The sequence below is a fragment of the Rattus norvegicus genome, chromosome 13 (genome assembly GCF_036323735.1).
Source record: "Rattus norvegicus strain BN/NHsdMcwi chromosome 13, GRCr8, whole genome shotgun sequence".
NCBI lineage: Eukaryota > Metazoa > Chordata > Mammalia > Rodentia > Muridae > Rattus > Rattus norvegicus.
This window is the reverse complement of record NC_086031.1, coordinates 77,415,540-77,435,143: the sequence shown is the minus strand read 5'-3', so window position 1 is coordinate 77,435,143 and position 19,604 is coordinate 77,415,540. Positions and strand designations below refer to the sequence as shown.

At 46.6% G+C, this 19,604-nt stretch overlaps 1 protein-coding gene across 4 annotated transcripts; it reads left to right on the top strand.

Annotated features, from left to right (window-relative positions):
* Positions 1-1,915: 1,915 nt before the first annotated feature.
* Mettl13 (methyltransferase 13, eEF1A N-terminus and K55) lies at positions 1,916-15,751 on the top strand. 4 transcript variants are annotated; one of them, XM_006250152.5, is made up of 9 exons: positions 1,972-2,143; positions 2,246-2,459; positions 4,061-4,823; positions 6,338-6,534; positions 8,391-8,586; positions 10,602-10,769; positions 12,178-12,393; positions 13,425-13,556; positions 14,723-15,751. In XM_006250152.5, the coding sequence occupies exons 2-9, from the start codon at positions 2,307-2,309 to the stop codon at positions 14,995-14,997; spliced, it is 2,100 nt and encodes a 699-aa protein (XP_006250214.1). In that variant the 5' UTR covers positions 1,972-2,143; positions 2,246-2,306; the 3' UTR covers positions 14,998-15,751. The 4 variants fall into 4 exon arrangements, with proteins under 4 accessions (XP_038946413.1, XP_006250214.1, NP_001127973.1 ...); XM_039090485.2 differs by having other exon boundaries at positions 1,916-2,459; NM_001134501.1 differs by having other exon boundaries at positions 2,040-2,459; positions 8,391-8,604; positions 14,723-15,747.
* Positions 15,752-19,604: the final 3,853 nt, after the last annotated feature.

Below are 19,604 nucleotides of genomic sequence, written 5' to 3'. Positions count from 1 at the left end.
TACCAGAGACTATGGCAGCATACACAGAGCCTGCACAGGTCTAAGCCATGGGGGAGCCCACCCCTAAGAGGGGGAGTGGGCCCTGGCATTAATACCTAACCAAGAAGTTACTTGCAATTGATAGCAGCTTGCAAATGAAAACTTAATTTTCTCTCGATTTATTAACCACAGTGAAGGTTAGGCCCCACGCCCAGCAATAGGCAAAACAAACTCCAGGGTAATTTTGTAGACTTTTAGTCTCATATTGCTTAGTTTGGACCTGTTTGCTTTACTAGTCTTTTGGCTGTGTATTAATCTTGGTTTTTAATCTTGTGTTTTGATGGGTAGTTTCTCTCTCTGTGTGTTTTCTTTATTCATTTATTTATTTTTAAATTCTGTGTGTTTTGGGATGGAGAGATGGCTCAGAGGTTAAGAGCACAGGGTACTCTTCTGGCGGTCCTGAGTTTTCAATTCCCAGCAACCACATGGCATCTCATAACCATCTATAATGAGATCTGGTGCTCTCTTCTGGCCTGCAGGCCTATATGCAGGCAGAACACTATATAATAATGATAACAACAACAATTTTTTTGAGACAGGGTTTTCTGTGTAATAATCCATGGCTGTTCTGGATTCTCTTTGTAGACCAGACTGGCCTTGAACTCAGAGATCCACCTGCTTTTGCTTCCCAAGTGCTGGTATTAAAGGTGTGGACTCTCACACCTGGCATAAATAAATAAAATCTTTTTAAAATGCTGTGAATTTTATCTAGAGAGAAAGGTCATGAAGCTGAGGAGGTGAAGAAGAGCTGGGAGAAGTTGGAAGAGGAGAAACCATGATCAGAATACATCACATGAAAAAAATTTCAATAAAAGTCCAATAGGTGATTCTGAAATGTTTGAAGATTGCTTTAAAACTTATGTCTACTCTAACTGTTCAGTGTCTGTGCTAGCCCTGTGTGTATCAGCTGTGAAAAGGAATCTCTGGAAAAGACTGTGTTCTTCAAGGCTCATTGATTGCAACTTCAATGGTGTGAAGAGGTTGAAAGGTTGCAATTCCAGAGTCAAATTATCCTAGGACATCTTCCGGCCCTTTCATAGTTATATAGTGTCCTCCTCTGTACATGGCAACACCTTTTGTAATCGTCTTTGGAAAATATGAACAGACCTCTCATTTTTCCCGCTTGATTGTAAACTTCTTCCAATAATAAACTCACCAATATATTTGCAAGTGTGCCATTTTACTACTTTCAGTATTGTTACTATAAAAAGTTCATGCAATTGCTACATCACGGGCCCATGGTATTTGAGGAACCCAAATCTCTGTTCCTGGGCTATGGCACTCATATCTGGCTCCATCTCTTACTCCTTTATCTTTCATCGTCTTTTCAAAAACAGTTCTTCACTAGGAATTGCCTTGGGATATTTTCATAAAACGAACATTTAAAAGGATGGGGTTGATCATTAGACACATAAAATATGTCTTTACAACTGACATCAGGATGACAATTTAAGGAAGCCGATGATAAAATGAGCATCTTCTTAATGGTTACTGTATTTTGAAGGGCGAGGGGGAAAGGGAGGCACGTCTTAATTATTGGTTTTTCTTTTCTCTGAAATTCGGCGTTGTTACTGTATTGATAGCGGAGGCCTGTATTTTGGAGAAAAATAAGCAGTCACGTTCTTTTCTTCTGAATTGACCAAGAACGGTGGCAAAGTAAGTCCGGGAAGAGCTGAGTGTTGGATCCCAAAGCTCACATCCTCTTGAACAAGAGATTTCTTCCTGAGATTCCTGCTCTTAGTGCCCGGGCGCCCTCAGCCGGGCATATGGAGCAGCTGACAAAGGCTGCGTGCGCAGCCGCTCTCGGCTCCCGGAAGTCAGCCTTTTCCGCCCGGAGTCCGGCAGGAAGTCCCGCCCACCCCTACCGGCTTGGCTAGAGCGCGCGGCGCCCACGATCAAGCCGGAGAGACTTGAGAATTCCAGCCAATGACGTGCCAGGAGTGAGATGAACTTCTGTCTTGGTTTGGGCGCCTGACCAATCACAAGCTCTTTTACCCGGATATGGTTTCTGGGTTCTGAGAGTAGCTGCTGGAGTGTAGGGTTTGGTGCACGTGGGGTGCAGACTCTGGGTGCAAAATAGGGGCGGCGCGTGGCAAGCTTAGTGGTACGTTCGTGCGTGTACTGCTCGGGGCTGTCCGCTTGGGGTTTGAGTGCAGAACGAACCTATGGTGTCTGTAGTGGATAACATTCCCGCTGCTGCATCCAGGTGCTTCCTGGGGTGATCTGTCACCAGGAGCCGTCTCGAAGACGCAGCTCACGGTGGGAATATGAATCTCTTACCTAAAAGCTCCAAGGAGTTTGGCTCTGCTGACTACTGGGAGAAGTTTTTCCAGCATCGAGGAAAGAAAACTTTCGAATGGTATGGAACCTATCTGGAGCTGTGCGAGGTGCTGCACAAATACATCAAGCCCAAGGAAAAGGTAAGGCGTGCGGCGAGGCGGCCCTCTGTGGGGACGGAAGATAGCAACCCTAAATTTAGGAGACAGGCAGGCGTGGGGACCCCAACTCGGATCCATAATTTTAGGATTCCGTCCAGCATTTTGACTAAATGACAACCTTAAAAGTAGCCTTTTAAAGATTTTCAGTTACAAGTTCATCCTTAATTCGTTTTGGAATGGCGACTTTGCCAGTAGACTGAAACGGTGTTATGCCGCTGCACAAGTGTGGAATAGGCAGCGTCGTGGGGCTTTATTGATGTATATGTTTATTTATTAAGTCACCGCTGTGTGCTCATCAAATTTCAGGCGTCGTGCCGGGCCCCCAAGCTACAGGAGCGGGAAGGCATAAGCCGCACACGGAAAGTGAAAAGTTCCAAGTTAAATTCCAAGTTAGATAGTAGGTGTGGAAGAGTTGTAGTGGCCGCAGGGAAGACTTAAGATCTCTTATGCGCAGGCCGTTTAGTCTCAACAAATTCAGGTGGGTAGTTGCACCCATACTTTTTCAGGTGACCGTTGGAGGTCACTCATGTAGTAGTAGGTGGTCAAATGGAGACTTAAAAGCAGGTCTGTCCGGCTCCAGTGTTTACTTGCTTTTCAGGGAACTATGCCTTTCCCGCCAGAGATGGTGGCAACAGAAATTTTGAAAGACAAATGGGAGAATATGCCACAAAGAGAGACAACAATTTGTATTATAACTCTGGCTTCAGAAAAGCAGCTAGGTAGTATGAGGGGGAATCTGGCTGGGATGGGGTTCTGAATCCTCACACACTGTAGTTTATTGTCTGTGGAGATAGGAAGTATGAGTGGTTGGAAACAGTTGCGTCAGCCTACGTTTTTAACAGTTAAAAAAACGAGGTTGCAACTGGTGATTTGGATTTTGCAACTTCCTACAAATTTAAAAAATAAATTTCCTTATCTTACTATGTAGATGTGTGTTTGTCTGCCTGAGTGTATGGGCATCATGTGAGTACAGGAGGTTATGGAGGCCAGAAGAGGCTATCAAATTCCCTGGAAATGGAGTTATAGGCATTTGTGAGCCGTGCCACGTGGGTGCTGAGAGCTGAACTTGGGCCCCTCTGTAAACGCAGTAGTTGCTCTAAGCTACTGAACCGTCTTCCAAGCTGCACATTCAAGTTTTGAATAGCACACATCACACAGCCTGTTCTCACATGGCCTTTGTTACAGCAAAATACTGTTTGAATTCACTAATTCCTCTTAGGGTGTGTCTAGCTTTTGGACATTGTATGAAGAGGTTGTCATCTACAAGGCTCACACCTAAGAACCGTGCAGTCAAGTAACACAGAAAAAAAAATTACCAAAAACAAACAAACAAAAACCAGAACCCACAATATTTTAAGAATGTTTACAGTTTTGTTTTGGAGTCCCAGGCATGGCTATGCTGGATTGTATGCAGCTACATTGCTAGTTCCAAGATGGCGCCTGGAGTGTCGCTTTCTCCTCACGGTAGTGCCTCTGTCTTTGGAGAATCTGAAATAGCCAAAGTGAGACTTTAGTCTTTGAGATATCTGAAGCGCATTTCTCTGCCTTGGTCACTTTTTGTCCGTGTTTTTTTTTTCCTCCAGGTGCTTGTGATCGGATGTGGCAACTCAGAGCTCAGCGAGCAACTCTATGACGTGGGCTATCAGGATATCATGAACATCGACATCAGCGAGGTTGTCATCAAGCAAATGAAAGAACGCAATGGCAGCCGGCGGCCCCACATGAGCTTCTTGAAGATGGACATGACGCACATGGAGTTCCCAGATGCCACATTCCAGGTGGTGCTGGACAAGGGCACACTGGACGCTGTCCTGACAGATGAGGAGGAGAAGACCCTGCGTCAGGTGGACAGGATGCTGGCTGAGGTTGGCCGTGTCCTGCAGGTGGGCGGTCGCTACCTCTGCATCTCCCTGGCTCAGGCTCACATCCTGAAGAAAGCAGTGGGTCACTTCTCTCGGGAGGGGTGGATGGTGAGGGTACACCAAGTGACCAACAGCCAGGACCAGGTGTCTGAAGCAGAGCCTCGGTTCTCCCTGCCTGTCTTTGCCTTCGTCATGACCAAGTTCAGGCCAGTCCCTGGCTCTGCCCTTCAGATCTTTGAGCTGTGTACTCAGGAGCAGGGCAAGCCTGTACGGCTGGAGAGTGCCGATCGGCTGGCCGAGGCTGTGCGGGAGCGGCAGCACTATGCCTGGCTGTGTAGTCAGCTTCGCCGCAAAGCCGCCGGGCTGGGGAGTGTGTCTCTGGACTTGTGCAGTGGGGACACGGGGGAGCCACGCTACACCCTCCACGTGGTGGACAACCCCGCTGTGAAACCATCGCGGGACAATCATTTTGCCATTTTCATCAGTGAGTTGAGATTGCTCCACCTCTTTCCCTGGAAAGGCAGGCTTACAGGGGCCGGGACTGGGCTTGGGTATTGGTGATTGGATGTTTGTTATGTGTCTGTTTTTATCTTAAGGTTAGATAAGCCGAGGTCTAACGTAGAGGGAGTAATATCTGTCCAGGAACCACCTTAGACTTGAACTTGTTCTTATAGTCCATTCTGAAGGTCTAATGAAGTTTGAGAATTGAGGCTATAGCAGGAGATAGTGTAAATTTAGACCCATTACACATTGCATAACAAGGCTAGTTCCTCAGGGGACTGGATAAATGGAGACAAGGCTGGGCTGGTGGGTTCCAGCTGAGACGTCTTGGCCGAGTTCTAGCTAGCATGTGTGCTGTTGGACTCCAGACTGAAAGGCAGTGCGAGGTAGCAGACAGGAGGGAGCGCTGCTGCAGGTTCTTAGGATGCAGTCCCAGCTTCCTGGTGATTTGACACAGCAGAAGTGACTGTTTCCTGTATGCCTCGTTTTCTCTGCAAATGGAATGGGACTTAACTCCCGGTGTAGAGTCAGGAAGTGTAAACGCTCGTAGAAATGAGGCTGGCCGTGTGGTGAGTGCTGTACGGATGTCAGCTGCTGTTGTGTAAAGAAGGGAAGGTGTCAGAGGGGTGGCGGGATGAGAAGAGTTGGAGAAGTGAAGAAGATGGGACCGTCCTGGGTGCATGCGAGGTGTGGTTATGTTGGAAGCCTGGTTTCTTGAGAACTGAGCCACCCTTCTAAGTATTTCATAATCCTAACAGCCCCACCTCAGCGAAGAGCGGAGCGGATAGGAGCGTAGCGGTGAGCCAGGCCGTCTGGCCTGAGTTGAGCTTTGCATTCACTGCATTGTGGATTTAGACAAGTCGTTTCAGTTCTGTGCTTCTCTTTCCTCATTTTTATGATGGAACAATGCCACGTTCATCTTGGGCCACTGTGAGGATTCCAGTGTTTGTGTCTGTAAACAGCTTAGAGTTAAGGCCTGCATGGAAACAGCACTATCTGGGATGGTGTGTGTGTGTGTGTGTGTGTGTGTGTGTGTGTGTGTGTGTGTGTGTGTGTGCACGCGCGCGCGCGCACGTGCATCTGTGTGTGTGTGCGCGTGCACGTGCATCTGTGTGTGTCTGTGTGTGTGTGTGTGTGTGTGTGTGTGCACGCGCGCGCGCGCACGTGCATCTGTGTGTGTGTGCGCGTGCACGTGCATCTGTGTGTGTCTGTGTGTGTGTGTGTGTGTGTGTGTGTGTGTGCGCGCGCGCGCGCGCGCGCGCGCGCGCGAGTTTTCTTTGCCCATCTCCCTTCCCCTCAGACATATCCACACTTGTCCTTAGTCCCGCTTCATGTTTGATGGGCTGCTTTGCTTTGGGAATTGCTACCCTCTCAGTCTCTCAGTGGGTCACAGGAAGGGAGCTGGTCCCGAGCAGTGACTGGTTTAGCCATGTGGATATTAATCATGGAGCTTGATATTTCACCAGCACTCCTAGTAACCAATGTCGTCTATCCCAGTACCCCAGGGTCGGGAGACGGAGTGGCTCTTTGGCATGGAGGAGGGCCGGAAGCAGCTGGCATCCAGTGCGGGCTTCAGGAGGTTGGTCACAGTGGCTCTTCACCGAGGCCAGCGGTATGACAGCATGGAAAGCATTCAAGCAGAGTTGTCGGCCAGAGTCATGGAGCTGGCCCCAGCTGGGATGCCCCCCAAGCAGGTACGGAACCCCTCCGACAGCAGCTGTCACTGCTGCCTGGAGTCCACTGGCAGCCAGGAAGGCGGGGACCAGGGGAAGGGACAAATGAGAACAAAGTATAAGGACAGAGATCATGAAGAGGCCATGGTGAGACCCATTACTTTGTATGCTAACATAATTCATTGAGAGGCCAGAGAGACGACTCTAATGTTAGGAGCACTGGCTGCTCTTCCAGAAGACCCAGGTTCAATTCCCAGCACCCACATGGCATCTCACAACTGTCTGTAACTCTAGTTCCAGGGGACTCACACCCTTGCACAGACATATTCCCGCAGTACACCAGTGCACATTAAATAATGATAAATTAAATTAGTATAAGAAATTAAAGAAGAAAATCAGGATGAAAATCTGACCATAGCCTGGAGAGTCACCGTTAGGGGACAGTTAAATGTCCCAGCAGAGAGAGAAGAGCCAGCCACTCCAGGTGTTGAGGTGGGAGGTCTGTGCTTTTTGTTTTTTGTTTTTTTTTGTTTGTGGTTTTACATTTTTCCAAAAACAGATTTATATATTTTACATATGCGGTTGGGGGCCTGTGGTGGTTTTTTTTTAAAACAGGTCTCAAAAAAAGATCTATTTATATATTTTATGTATATGGTTCTTTCCTCTGTGTGTGCGTCTGCATACCATAGGAGAGCACCAGATCCCATGGGACTAAGACAGTTGCGACCCGTCATCGTGTGGGTACTGGGAACTGAACCCAGGATTTCTAGAAGAGCAGCCTGTGCTCTTAACCTGAGCCATCTTTCCACCCCTCTTCCCCACATTTTAAGTGGACTTCCCTGGTTGTTTTGTATCTAGGAAGTATCATGGGAGGATATAAAAGAGAGAGGACCCAGCCAGCTCAGTCAGGATGTCAGCGTTGCTGGAAAGGATAAAAGTTGCACTGAGAAGTGGCTTTACCAGTTGACATCTGTCACCACAGGAAACTGGCAAGTCTGTTGTAAGAACTGGACTCTGGGACAGCCAGGGCTCCAGAGGGCCAGTGTGATAGAATTGGCTCTGCTTGGGTTCCTAGCCTGTGGTCTTGCTCACTGGGCTGACCTGGGCTGGCTGACCATGACTCTGATTTTTTTTTTTTTTTTTTTTGTCAGACTCTGGGATTGTTGTCCGTTAGAGAGATTGATCTCACAAAGGCCTGGATTCTCTGGAGAGCTTCTCTCATCACTATGTCTGCAAGGGCAGGAATTACTTACTGGCAGTTAGGAAATCTGCTGAGACAGAAGTGAGAATGGGACAGAGCAAGTTTAGGGAATATACTCTTATCCCGAGATGTGGGCAGATGCACCAGAGATGAGACTAAGTTGGGGAAAGGAGGGGGTCATCGTTTCCCCTGGACTTTTGTTATTTCTGTTGGTGTCCAGATTCCTTCTCACAGATTACAGCTCCTCCTCTCTCGTTGGTTACTGTCCTGGGCTGTGGAGAATCCATGTGCTTACTGATGAAACTCTTACTTCTTTCTTGGGCAGCACCAGGTGCAGGTCTCTGCTGCTTAGGGGATCTCTATGTGTTCATCTGAGTTTCTCTCTTTTTTTTTTTTTTTTTTTCTTTTTTTCAGAGCTGGGGACCGAACCCAGGGCCTTGTGCTTGCTAGGCAAGCGCTCTACCGCTGAGCTAAATCCCCAACCCCTCATCTGAGTTTCTAAAGTGGAGTAAGCCTCATGATCTCTCTCGAAAGGCCCAGGAGGGCAGGTCTTTGGAGCCATGCTGTCCTTGATGTGGGGAAGTCCTCATGGTCACTCGTACCAGAGCAGGGTGGATAACATCACACACTTGTTAATTGAGCTGATGCTTTGCCACATCTCTGTCTCCCCCTTCAGGTGCCCTTCCTGTCTGTTGGCGGGGACATCGGGGTCCGGACTGTTCAGCAGCGAGCCCACAGTGCCTTGAGCGGTGACTACGTTATTGAGGATGTGCAAGGGGAGGACAGGCGGTATTTCCGGCGGCTCATCTTCCTCAGCAACAGGAGCGTGGTGCAGTCGGAGGCCCGGCTGCTGAAGGATGTGTCCCACAGAGGTGAGGTGTCCCACAGAGGTGAGGTGTCACGGATGAGGCCGTGGAACCCAGCTGGAGTGGGCGGCCTCTCTAGTTAGAACGTTCAAAAGAACTGAGAGCTCAGCCAAGATGGAGGACAGGCCTGGATCTGTGACTGGAAACTCAGGGCTCTTTGGGTTCTCCTTACCATCTGGGCAGGATACTAGTGGAGACAAGCAAATGGAAGAGCTTGTTCACGTCTTGAGCAACGCCTAGCTCTGAAACGATAGTGAAGCTGAATCCTCGTGATAACGGCTTTAGTGCCTCAGGTTAAAGGGAGTTGGTTTTATAAGCTGCTCCACATACATCCCTTTGTGCCCCTGTAAGATGACCCAGAAAAATGAAGGTCGCATAAAGCCCCACCCTCCTCCATAGTGTGCGTGCCCTGCACTTTGCTGCTTCAAAGGGAAGAATCGTGGTAATTCCGACTGCAGCTTATGATAACCTTGTCCCGCACCTCAAATTGCTGAAGAAGATTTGTTCTTTTTAGTTTGAGTTTCATGCTTTTTCTTTGTTGTTTTTTGAGACTGGCTTTCTTCTATGTAGCCCTGGCTTTCCTGGAACTCACTGGGTAGACCAGGCTGGCCTTGAACTTCTGCCTCCACCTCTTGAGTGTTGGAATTAAAGGTGTGCACCACCACTGCCCAGCATTGCCACACATTGAATCCAACACATTAACAGTGGGAGACTTCAACATAGCACTCTACCGATGGACAGGTCATCGAGACAGAAACTAAACAGAAATAATGAAACCAACAGGAGTTATGATTCAAATGGACCTAACATCTATAGAGCATTTCACCCAAACAGAAAAGAATATGCCTTCTTCTCAGCACCTCACGGAACCTTCTCCAGAATTGACCATATAATTGGTGACAAAGCAAGCCTCAATAGATACCAGAAGATTGAAATAACCCTTTGTATCTTATCACATCACCATGGATCAAAGCTGGACTTCAACAACAACACAAAGCCTACATATTCATGGAAACTGAACAACTTAATGATCGTTGGGTCAGGGAACAAATAAAGAAATTAAAGACTTTCTAGAATTCAGTGAAAACGAAGGCACAGACATACTCTTTAAACTTATGGGACACTGTGAAAGCAGTGCTAAGAGGAAAGTCCATAACACACTGAATGCCCTCATAGAGATATTGGAGATTCCTCATACTAATGAATTAAAAGTACATTTGAAAGCTCTAGAAAACACACCCGAGAGGAGTAGATGGGAGGAGATAATCAGGGCTGAGGTCAGTCATTTGACTCAACAAAGAGAACAGGACAAAGAGTCAAGAAGCCAGGAGCTGGTTCTTTGAGAAAGTCAAGTAGAGAGACAAACCCTTACTGATTCGATGGCATGGTGCAGTATGCTGTCTAGGAGGTAGTAGAAAGGTGATGGACACAGGGACAGGCAGTCCTAAGTTTGTTCCTACCTGCACCACCTAGTAACTGGGTGCTTTGTTGAATACCAGAGTACTTTACTGAATACCGGGGATGCTCCATTTCTTCACAGGAAGAGGTGGAAGCAGCTATGAGACGGGCTAAGAGTAAAAGGGGTTGACACAGTAATTGGTGTCAAGGAGGTAGCAGTGACTTTACATTTCTGTAAAAGAATAATGAGCCAACTTCCCTCTAGTCACTGGTCTTACAGCCTCAGAGGGAAGGCCCTTTAATTAATTATTCCAGGCTTTGAATGTGCCCTTGCTGTGTACCTTTTCTGGCCACTTGGTATGCACTGGTATATGGTGAATGTTAAGACAGCGGTGTCTTTGTGGGGAGGGTCTGATTTGTAGAACTTGCCGGTTCCCATGATATATGTATTTCCTTCAGACCCCATTTCAGGTCGTGTGTACGATGTCAGTCAATCTGCTTACTTTAGAATGGGCCCTCTCAGTCTGTTTAAAGCCGTTGCAGCACCCTGTTGCTGGTATCCCTGGTTTCCAAGGACTAGCCCTAGAAGCATGGGACTTCAGTAATGTGACTCTCTTGTTTAGCCCAGAAGAAGCGGAAAAAGGACAAGAAGAAACAGCAACCTGCTGATCTTTCTGAGGACGTCCCGCCTGCCCCAGGGCAGTGCATCGATAAGAGTTACCTCTGTTGCGAACACCATAAAGCCATGATTGCTGGCCTTGCCCTGCTGAGAAACCCAGAGCTACTCTTAGGTAAGAGGCCACCGCCTTCCTGTCAGAGCATCTGAGCCTGCAGAAGTGAGCATGTTGCTGTGTAGTAAGCAGTTACTACGGACTGACAGAGCCCATAGGTTCCTATTTTCCCTCATCTCGGCCACGGCCCCGGTGAGCCGTGGTCACAGCCGTGACCATGCCTGTGAGTGAACACATCAAGCTTCTTAATGAGCTTGGAGGTAACCAGCCTCACACAGCTTGCTATCTTGAAAAAGCTGCCTGTGTTAGGGTATAAGTTTGGTTTTTTTATGTTTATTTTGCTTTAAGATTGAAGCATAACATATGTTCAGTGAGGTATGTGAAGCTTACAGATTTTAAGTTACCCATAAAATTTTAAGTTATTTGTAAATTTTCACATGTGTGTATGTGTCTATGTATATGTGTGTGTGTGTATACATATATATGTATGTATATATGTATGTATTATATATATGTATATATATATATAAAATCATGTTAACTGGATAGTACATTTAACTCATCCCATTTCCAATGGCATTGGGTAATATATGGCTTTTCAGTAGTGCCTTATTTGAGCACAAATGTAATTCTTTTGTTTGTTTTTTTGTTTTTGTTTGTTTGTTTGAGACAGGGTTTCTCGGTGCAACCTGTTCCACAGAGTGTAACTCACTGTGTTTCAGGACACCTAGGCTGTACTTGAACTCACAGAGATCCAGCTGCCTCTGCCTCCCAAATACTGTGTTTTAAAGGTGTGCACCACCACCATTTGGCTCAAAATACAAATTTATAGTTAAAATGATAACTTTATCATTAATAAGAAGCTTGATGTATTCACTCACAGGCGTGTTCACCTGAATTCCCTAACTGCTGATTTAATCTCAGGGTCTAGCTTTTTTTAGTGGCTTGTTTGTTTTCTAGCTTTAGTACTCTTGTGGTCACTATGGTTCTCTGTGCTTAGGGCTTAGATTTGGGTACTTATTTTCTGTGCTTTAAAGAACTTAGTGGATCATTTTTACTTTGTTGGGGTGTCTGAAAAGGTATTTATGGCCCTTTGAGTTAAGAGCTGGGTGAGGGCTGTTGCGTTCATAGTGCTCTATGACTATGAATAAGATTGTGCCTCCATTTTCTAGCATGGGAGTATATCCACTAACTCTAAGGAACTTGTGGTAGTATGTCAGCCAATTACGTTGGCGTCTGTAAGGGACTACAGCATAGCACATGCTACATTGTCCTGACCTGATCAAAATGAGGCCAAGGTGGAAAGGCCCAATGTCTGGAGACTCCTCAGTTTCCAGGATGAGACAGGGAGGCTAGGTCCTTGTCTGTCACTGGGCAGAACAACAGTTGTAACTCCCTGTTTTGTGCTCCCTGTATAGAACTTTTTCATAACCAGACCACATCATGAAATTCTCTTCTTGTATTACAGAGACTCCACTGGCATTGTTGGTGGTGGGCCTGGGTGGGGGTAGCCTCCCCCTCTTCATTCATGATCATTTCCCGAAGTCCCGTATTGATGCTGTTGAGATTGACCCCTCCATGCTGGAAGTGGCCACCCAGTGGTTCGGCTTCGCACAGAGTGACCGGATGAAGGTTCACATCGCAGATGGCCTTGACTACGTTACCAGCCTGGCAGGAGGAGAAGGTACTGCCGAGAGCATTTGGAGGAATATCAGTTGTGGAACGGTAGTCCAAGGTTGCCAGGCCTGCGGGGGGTGGGGGGGGTGTCTCTGGAGGGGCTGTCCACGTCGTCAGCCCTTTACCTGGCTGCTTATTCAGCTGTGGATTTAGCTTTGCTGGGATGTGGCAACCAATAAAACAGACCATTAGTCCTCCCTCCTGACCTCCTAACCTTGCCTTCCTGCCAGTCTGAGGAAGCTGGAGTCTGCAGCTGGTTAAAAGAAAAGGAAGAAAAGATAGGGCATATGTTAAGATTCTCTCTCTCTCTCTCTCTCTCTCTCTCAAGAATGAAAATGTTCTGTCCAAAACGTCAGCCGTGTGAGGTGAGGCTGTGAAATGCTTGTTCCTTGTACCTTATCCCTAGGATGAAGGACAAGTTACCTTTCTGTCAAGTGCCAGATTCTATAGGTCTCTCATTCCTTCTACAAATTTATCTATAGGATCCTATGATGTTGCTTACAGTTACTGTATGCTTGGTCAGCCCTTAAAGGCCTAGTCAGCTGCTTTGGCTAGATGACTGGGTCTCAACTTTGATTATACGTTGAGATTTACCTGGTGGACTGGCAAAAACATCCCACAGGCTTCTCAGCTCTTCTCATACCTTCTTGTGCCACCCTGGGGTTTTGACGGGGCTGTGTGTGCAGACCACATTCCCCAAGTACGTAGCAACTTCCCGAGGTGATGCTCACTTCTTCCAGCATTAAAAACCACAAGCATAGCATGTATCGTTCATGTCGGAATGAGCCTGTTAACTAACATCTGTCTTTGGAACACACTTCTAGATTCCGAGGAACGCTCATCTGTACTGTAGGGTAGATTGAACTTTGAGAAAGACTTGTCTAAACCATGACATTGATGTCTTCGGTAGGTAGAGTACTCATGTCATCTTTCAGACTTAGCTGCTCACAACAGGTTTCAGAGCATGGTGTATGTAGAAATGAAAACGATGTCATCGTTTCCTTCAAAGACAAGGACTCACTTTCTTCTCTTTCCCAGCACGCCCTCACTATGATGTGATAATGTTTGATGTAGACAGTAAGGATCCAACACTGGGAATGAGTTGTCCTCCCCCAGCATTTGTGGACCAACTTTTCCTGCAGAAGGTCAAAAGCATCCTGTCTCGTGAAGGTAAGAAGCACTAGAGAGTGAAAGGGAAAGAAGGAAGTGTCCTTTGAAAACATTATTTGGGCTGGGGAGTTAGGGTAGAGTTAAAAGCATTTGCTGCCATTACAGAGGACTTAAGATAGCTTCCTGGCACCCACTTCGACTGCCTCTAATTCCAGCTGCAAGGAATTGAGGCCCTCTGCTGGACACCAGGTGTGTGCACTAACAACATGCACTTTCTCCACATACCTGTATACACATCACATAGACACATGAATTATTCTTTAATAAAAACTGCATTTAAATGTGTGGTTTGCTTAGTTTCCCCAAACTGACTGTTTACCAGCACCAAACACAGACTTTCCCGAGATTCTGGGAGTCTACATCCTTATCTCCTCAGTTGTTAGTCTTAAACTGTCACCATAGCTTGGTTTATGTCCTCGATACAGACAGAGTCATATGTATTCTTAAAAGTGTCTGCCCCTTTTCACGCAACTCAAGGTTCATGAGATTCAACCGTAGCGCTGTTTATATCGTCCGTTTTTACTGCTCCCCAGATCGTGTGGCTGTGCTAGAGCTCCTTTGTCTAGCACTGCTGGGGGGCAGTGTAAGTCGTATTGCAGTAATAACTAGGAAGTACTACTTGGTAACCGTGTTTGCAGGTGTCTTAGATCGCTTCCTAGGGCTGGAGCTGCACAGGGCTCACGAGGATGCTGAGTGACTTGAAAAGTGACAGAGCTGGAGCCCAGTTGTCACTTGAAACCATGTCCTCAGCCCCCTAGGTATTTGGCATTTTTAAAGGCCTCTGGTGTACTGGGTTGATTAGAATCTCTATTGCCAGAAGTCAGGATGACCTCGGCCTTCTCACTGGCTAGTAAATACTCATGTGGTGTGCCAAGAATATAACATCCTTGTGGAACTGATGGGTTTATCGTTAATATTAATACCTTTATGGTATTTTTTATGAAAAGATTTCTTAGGCATGAGAATATTAAAATATGGGAATAATGTGAGAAAAGATCAAAAATTAAGGCCGAGGTTTTCTTAGACTTCCCGTATTGATAGTCGTCATGTTTTGTGTGCTGTGTCTCTGCACGATCTACTGGCTGTCCTCATTTACCACCCCCTGGTCCCCGTGATGGTGCATGGCTCTGTCTGTGCTCAGTTCCTCTCCCCTTCCTACTCTGCAGGTATCTTTATCCTTAACCTTGTATGTCGTGACTTGGGGTTGAAGGAGTCGGTGCTGGCTGGACTCAGGGCAGCCTTCCCTCTCCTGTACGTCCGGCGGATTGAGGGCGAGGTGAACGAGATCCTGTTTTGTCAGCTGCATCCAGAACAGAAACTCGCTACACCAGAGCTCCTGGAACAGGCCCAGGCTCTGGAGCGGACCCTGAGGAAGCCCGGGCAGAGTTGGGACGACACCTATGTTCTGTCAGATATGCTGAAGACCGTGAAGATTGTGTGAACCCTGGGGCCAGGCAACTCAGCTTTCTGTCCAAGCTGACTTGAACACCCGGGCTGCTGGAAGTCAAAGCATGACGCACATTACTTTTAGACCTCATGTTTTTCTTGGTCACATGATCAGCTATGTGCTTCCCACCTTTTGGGATGGGAGGCAACACCTGGGATGATAGTTTTAAGTTTCTTAAAAAGTCTGATTATGAAAGCCAAGTGGTGATAGCATAGGCCTTTAATCCCAGCACTTGAAAGGCAGAGGCAGATTGATCTTTATAAGTTTTAGGCCAGTCTGGTCTACAGAGTGAATTCAGGACAGCCAAGGCTCTACAGAGAAGCCCTGTTTTTGAAAAACAACACAAAAGTCTGATGGAAGAAGAGTAGGGTTGGTTACCTCTGCTTCTGGAGGCTGAGGGAAGACCAAGGACAAGTTACGGTTGAGCATTGCAGTATCATGGATATATAAACCAAAGGTCATATGTTGAAAGCTGGCTCCCGGGCCCCTGTGGCTCCTTTGGAAGGTGGTAGAGCTTTTAGGAGGCATTTTGTAGAAGGAGATAGGGTCACTGGTGTGTCCTTGAAGGGACCGTTGGGACGCTGGCCTGCCTCTTGGCCTTCGGCTGCTGTCAAGTGAAGAACTCATCCCATCATATCTTCCCCTTCATGCTGCCCTGCTTTTACCACAGGCACAAGGACAATGAATGGGTCTGCTCACTGTAGCCTGGAACCTCCACCCTAAGCCAAATAAACTTTCTTCCTTGAAAGTTGGTTTATCTCAAGTATTTTTATAGTAACTGAAAGCTTAGAGATTTTCAGCTTCATTTCCTACACAATGGAAATTTGTACCACTGGGAACCAGTGTGCTCCCCAGCTGCTGGCCTTGTACTCTGTCCCTTCTCTGAGTCCTTGGACACCCACTAGTTTTTGCAGAGAAGGGTTTATGTACACAGCCACTCCCTATGCCCCATCTTTCCCATTAAAGAATGCTTTGATGCTGGTGACAGCGCTGCATGCCCTTAGTCCCAGTGCCTGGGAGGCAGAGGCAGATGGATCTCTGAGTTTGAGGCCAGCTACAGAGTGAGTTGCAGGACAGCTAGGGCACAGAGAAACTTTTTTTTTTTTTTTTTTTTTTTTGGTTCTTTTTTTTCGGAGCTGGGGACCGAACCCAGGGCCTTGTGCTTCCTAGGCAAGCGCTCTCCCACTGAGCTAAATCCCCAACTCCGCAGAGAAACTTTTGTCTCAACAAACAAAACAAAAATGATTTGTTTTTGCATTAATGTCAGGCAAATGACTCCATATGTGCATCTTAAAAGTCTTGATTCTTTACATACACATAAAGTGTTCTTTGATTATATTTCTCCAGCCTATTCTCTCATCTTTCCCTCTCTCAACAAGCCTCCTTTTTCCTAACATTTTTTTGGTAGACCAATGCCTCGTGTTGCTTGCATGACCAGGAGTAGGGGTTATTTACTTGAGCGTTATTTGCACCCCCAACCCCACAAACATTAACTGTATAGCTTCTAGGGAGGGCTGTGCCCTCATGAGCCCTTCCTCTCTTTGTAAGAATTGTGTCTAACTTTGGGCATAATAGGCACTGGGGAGGGAGTTGCGAACTTAAGACCATTAACAAATTGTGAAGAGATTTAGGCATAAAACAAATGCTAAGGGAAACACATAGGGAAACCAGAGAAGAAACACCATGCAGTGGCCCCTGTGGTTCTTGGAGCCCTGTAGATCCTCAGAAAGGTTTCCCTAGTGTGCTTAGGTTTTTATGATGAGCCAGAAATTCTGTGTGTGTGTGTGTGTGTGTGTGTGTGTGTGTGTGTGTGTGTGTGTGTGTAAGTGTTAGCAAATCAAAACACATTTTGAAGACATTTAACCTGTGTGCCAGGAAGTTTCATCTTCCACCTGAGAGATAGCCTATAGAAATGCAGACTGAGCATTGCACATGTAGAATCAAAACTGGAAAAAGTCTTACCTTGTTTTAGAACTCCATTCAAGCATGGTGATGGTTGGATGTAATGGTTCTCATAGTCCAGGAGAGTATGGTTTTCCCTTTCCAGAACAATCATCCAGATGAGAACACCATGTGACAATATGATGGACCCTACAAAACACATCCTATGGCAGTGCAGAATGGTTAAAATGGACTGTTGCCCCTGCTATCTCTCACCTACACCAGTGTGACACAGATTGTCACTGGGTGATGTCCCTGGTCTCTTGTAAGGGGACAGCAGCACATTGAATCACTTGACATAGTAGACCGACTGATGATTCCCCAGAGACATCTGCAATCTGAATGTGGTACAGCCCACTGATGAGGAAGCAATGTAGCAAGTGGGCTTATGATAACAACTGACTTAAAGCCATGGAGGTTATTCTGAATTATTGACGTGGGCCCGATGTTATGAGGATATTTAAATGGTAGCAAGAGTCAGACATGTCAGTCAAAAGTGAAACAATGTGAGGGAGGCTCCACTGGTTATCACTGGCTTTGGAGATGGAAGGAGGCTGCCAGCCAAGGAACACAGTTGGTCTGTGGAAGCTAGGAAATGTAAGAAGACAAATCAGAGGCTCACCAGAATGAGGCTCTCTACTCTTCGGTCTCCAGCAGTGCTGTATGCAACTCTGTTCACAACTCAGTTTTAGCCAGTGAGATCCACTTTTGGATTTCTGAGTTATAGAATTGTAAGGTAATGCCATTTGAGTTCATCTAAGCTCAAAGTAGCATGCCACAAGCAGCCCTGGGAAGCTCATCTGAGCAGTTTTAAAGGTCACTGACGTTGAAGACTACTTTTCTGATTGGACGCACTCTGTGGGAATCAGGAACGAGTTGCCATCAGTGGTCAGCATTTTTACTGGCTGGTTGTGTGTCAATTTGACATAAGCTAAGAGTCATCAGAAAGGAGTCTTTGTTGAGGAAATGCCTCAATGAAATTCTGCTGGAAAGCATTTTCTCAATTATCATCAATAGGGGAGAGCCCAGCCCATTGTGGGTGGTGCCATTCCTAGGCCAGGGGTCCTGGATTTTATAACAAGCTAAGCAAGCCGGTAAACAGCATCTCTGCATGTCAGCTCCTGCCTCCAGATTGCTTCCCTGTGTGAGTCGCTGTCCTGACTTCCTTTGGTGATGAACAGCAGTGTGGAAGTGTAAGCTGAATAAACCCTTTCCTCCCCAACTTGCTTTTTTTTTTTAATTCTTTTTTTCAGAGCTGGGGACCGAACCCAGGGCCTTGTGCTTGCTAGGCAAGTGCTCTACCACTGAGCTAAATCCCCAACCCCCCCCCCCACTTGCTTTTTAAAAAGAAAAAAAGATTTATTTATTTTATGTATGTGAGTACCCTGTCACTCTTTTCAGACACACCAGAAGAGGGCATCAGATCCCTTTACTGATGGTTGTGAGCCACCATGGGGTTGCTGGGAATTAAACTCAGGACCTCTGGAAGAGCAGTCAGAGCCCTTAGCAGTCAAGCCTCCTGCCCCCAAACTTGCTTTTTTATGGTTTTGTCACAGCAGTAGAAACCATAACTAAGATAAGTTGGTACCAGTGTAATGGGATATTAGCTGAGACGGACTTTACCATATTTTGGAGAGGATTATGGAAGGACTTTAGAACTTTGGCTAGCAAAACCATTGAGGGTTGAGATCTCAATGGGATGCTCTTTTAGGAGTTTGAAAGATAAGAATATTGAGAGCTGGGGCTAGAGAGATGGTTCAGTGGTTAAGAGAACTGTTTGCTCTTCCAGAGGTTCCCAGTTCAATTCTCAGCAACCACACGATGGCTCATGACCATCTATAATGTGATCTGGTGCCCTCTTCTGGCATGCAGGTATACATGCAGATAGAGCATTCAAACATTAAATATTTAAAAGAAAAAGCCTCTGTGGACTGTGGGGGAAAAAAAACCATTAATCTTGTAAAAATATGAGGGTAGTGCAGAAGATGGAGGCCTGGCTTGTGAAGTTGCAGAGGGAAATTTAAATTTTAGGGCCATTTGCTATTTTGAATTGAGATTCTGTCATTCTGGTCAACTGGAGCTGAAGAGTCAGCCACAGTTAACAAGAGAACAGCACCATTGAAATGAGACCTTTGCCTGGGACAACTGGGACAATTGATGCTGGTCAGATGTAGCTAAGAAATTAGCAGTGATTAAAAAGAGACCAGCATCACTGAGGTGACGTCTGGGAAGTGTTCTTGGAGCACAGAGAAGCCGTGTTCCAGAAGTAGCCAAGGTTGTGTCTCATGTTTGCAGCCGGACATGTTAATGTGTAAGAGTTATCCAGGTGGTACTGGTTTTGAAGGCGTGAAGGGGGTGATGGAGAGCAGCTGAGACTTGGCCCTGTGAGAGGCTCTTAGTGAAGGTACAACCTCAGTGGCTCTTGAAGGCCTGGGACTGAAGGCATTATGCAAAGAAGTTGAAGTTTGGTACCATCAAAAAGCCCATAAGAGGCTGTTGGTGAAAGGGCAGGTCAGTTGCAGCACAAGACCCCAGGGTTTTTGACATGCCAGTACCATGGGATGGTCACCAAGAATAGCAGCAGCAGTGGCATCGTGAAGCCCGGTGGAGCCTAGAAGACAAGCTATGTGTGCTTGCACAGGTGGGAGCTGGAGAAGTGA

What these genes read in the sequence shown, in the direction of transcription:
- Mettl13 (NM_001134501.1), top strand. Translation starts at nt 2,307, where the DNA reads ATGAATCTCTTACCTAAAAGCTCCAAGGAGTTTGGCTCTGCTGACTAC. An exon ending in AGGTGAGGTGTCCCACAGAG is followed by an intron (nt 8,605 to 10,601) that starts GTGAGGTGTCAC and finishes TCTCTTGTTTAG; the next exon opens with CCCAGAAGAAGCGGAAAAAG. An exon ending in AAACCCAGAGCTACTCTTAG is followed by an intron (nt 10,770 to 12,177) that starts GTAAGAGGCCAC and finishes CTTGTATTACAG; the next exon opens with AGACTCCACTGGCATTGTTG.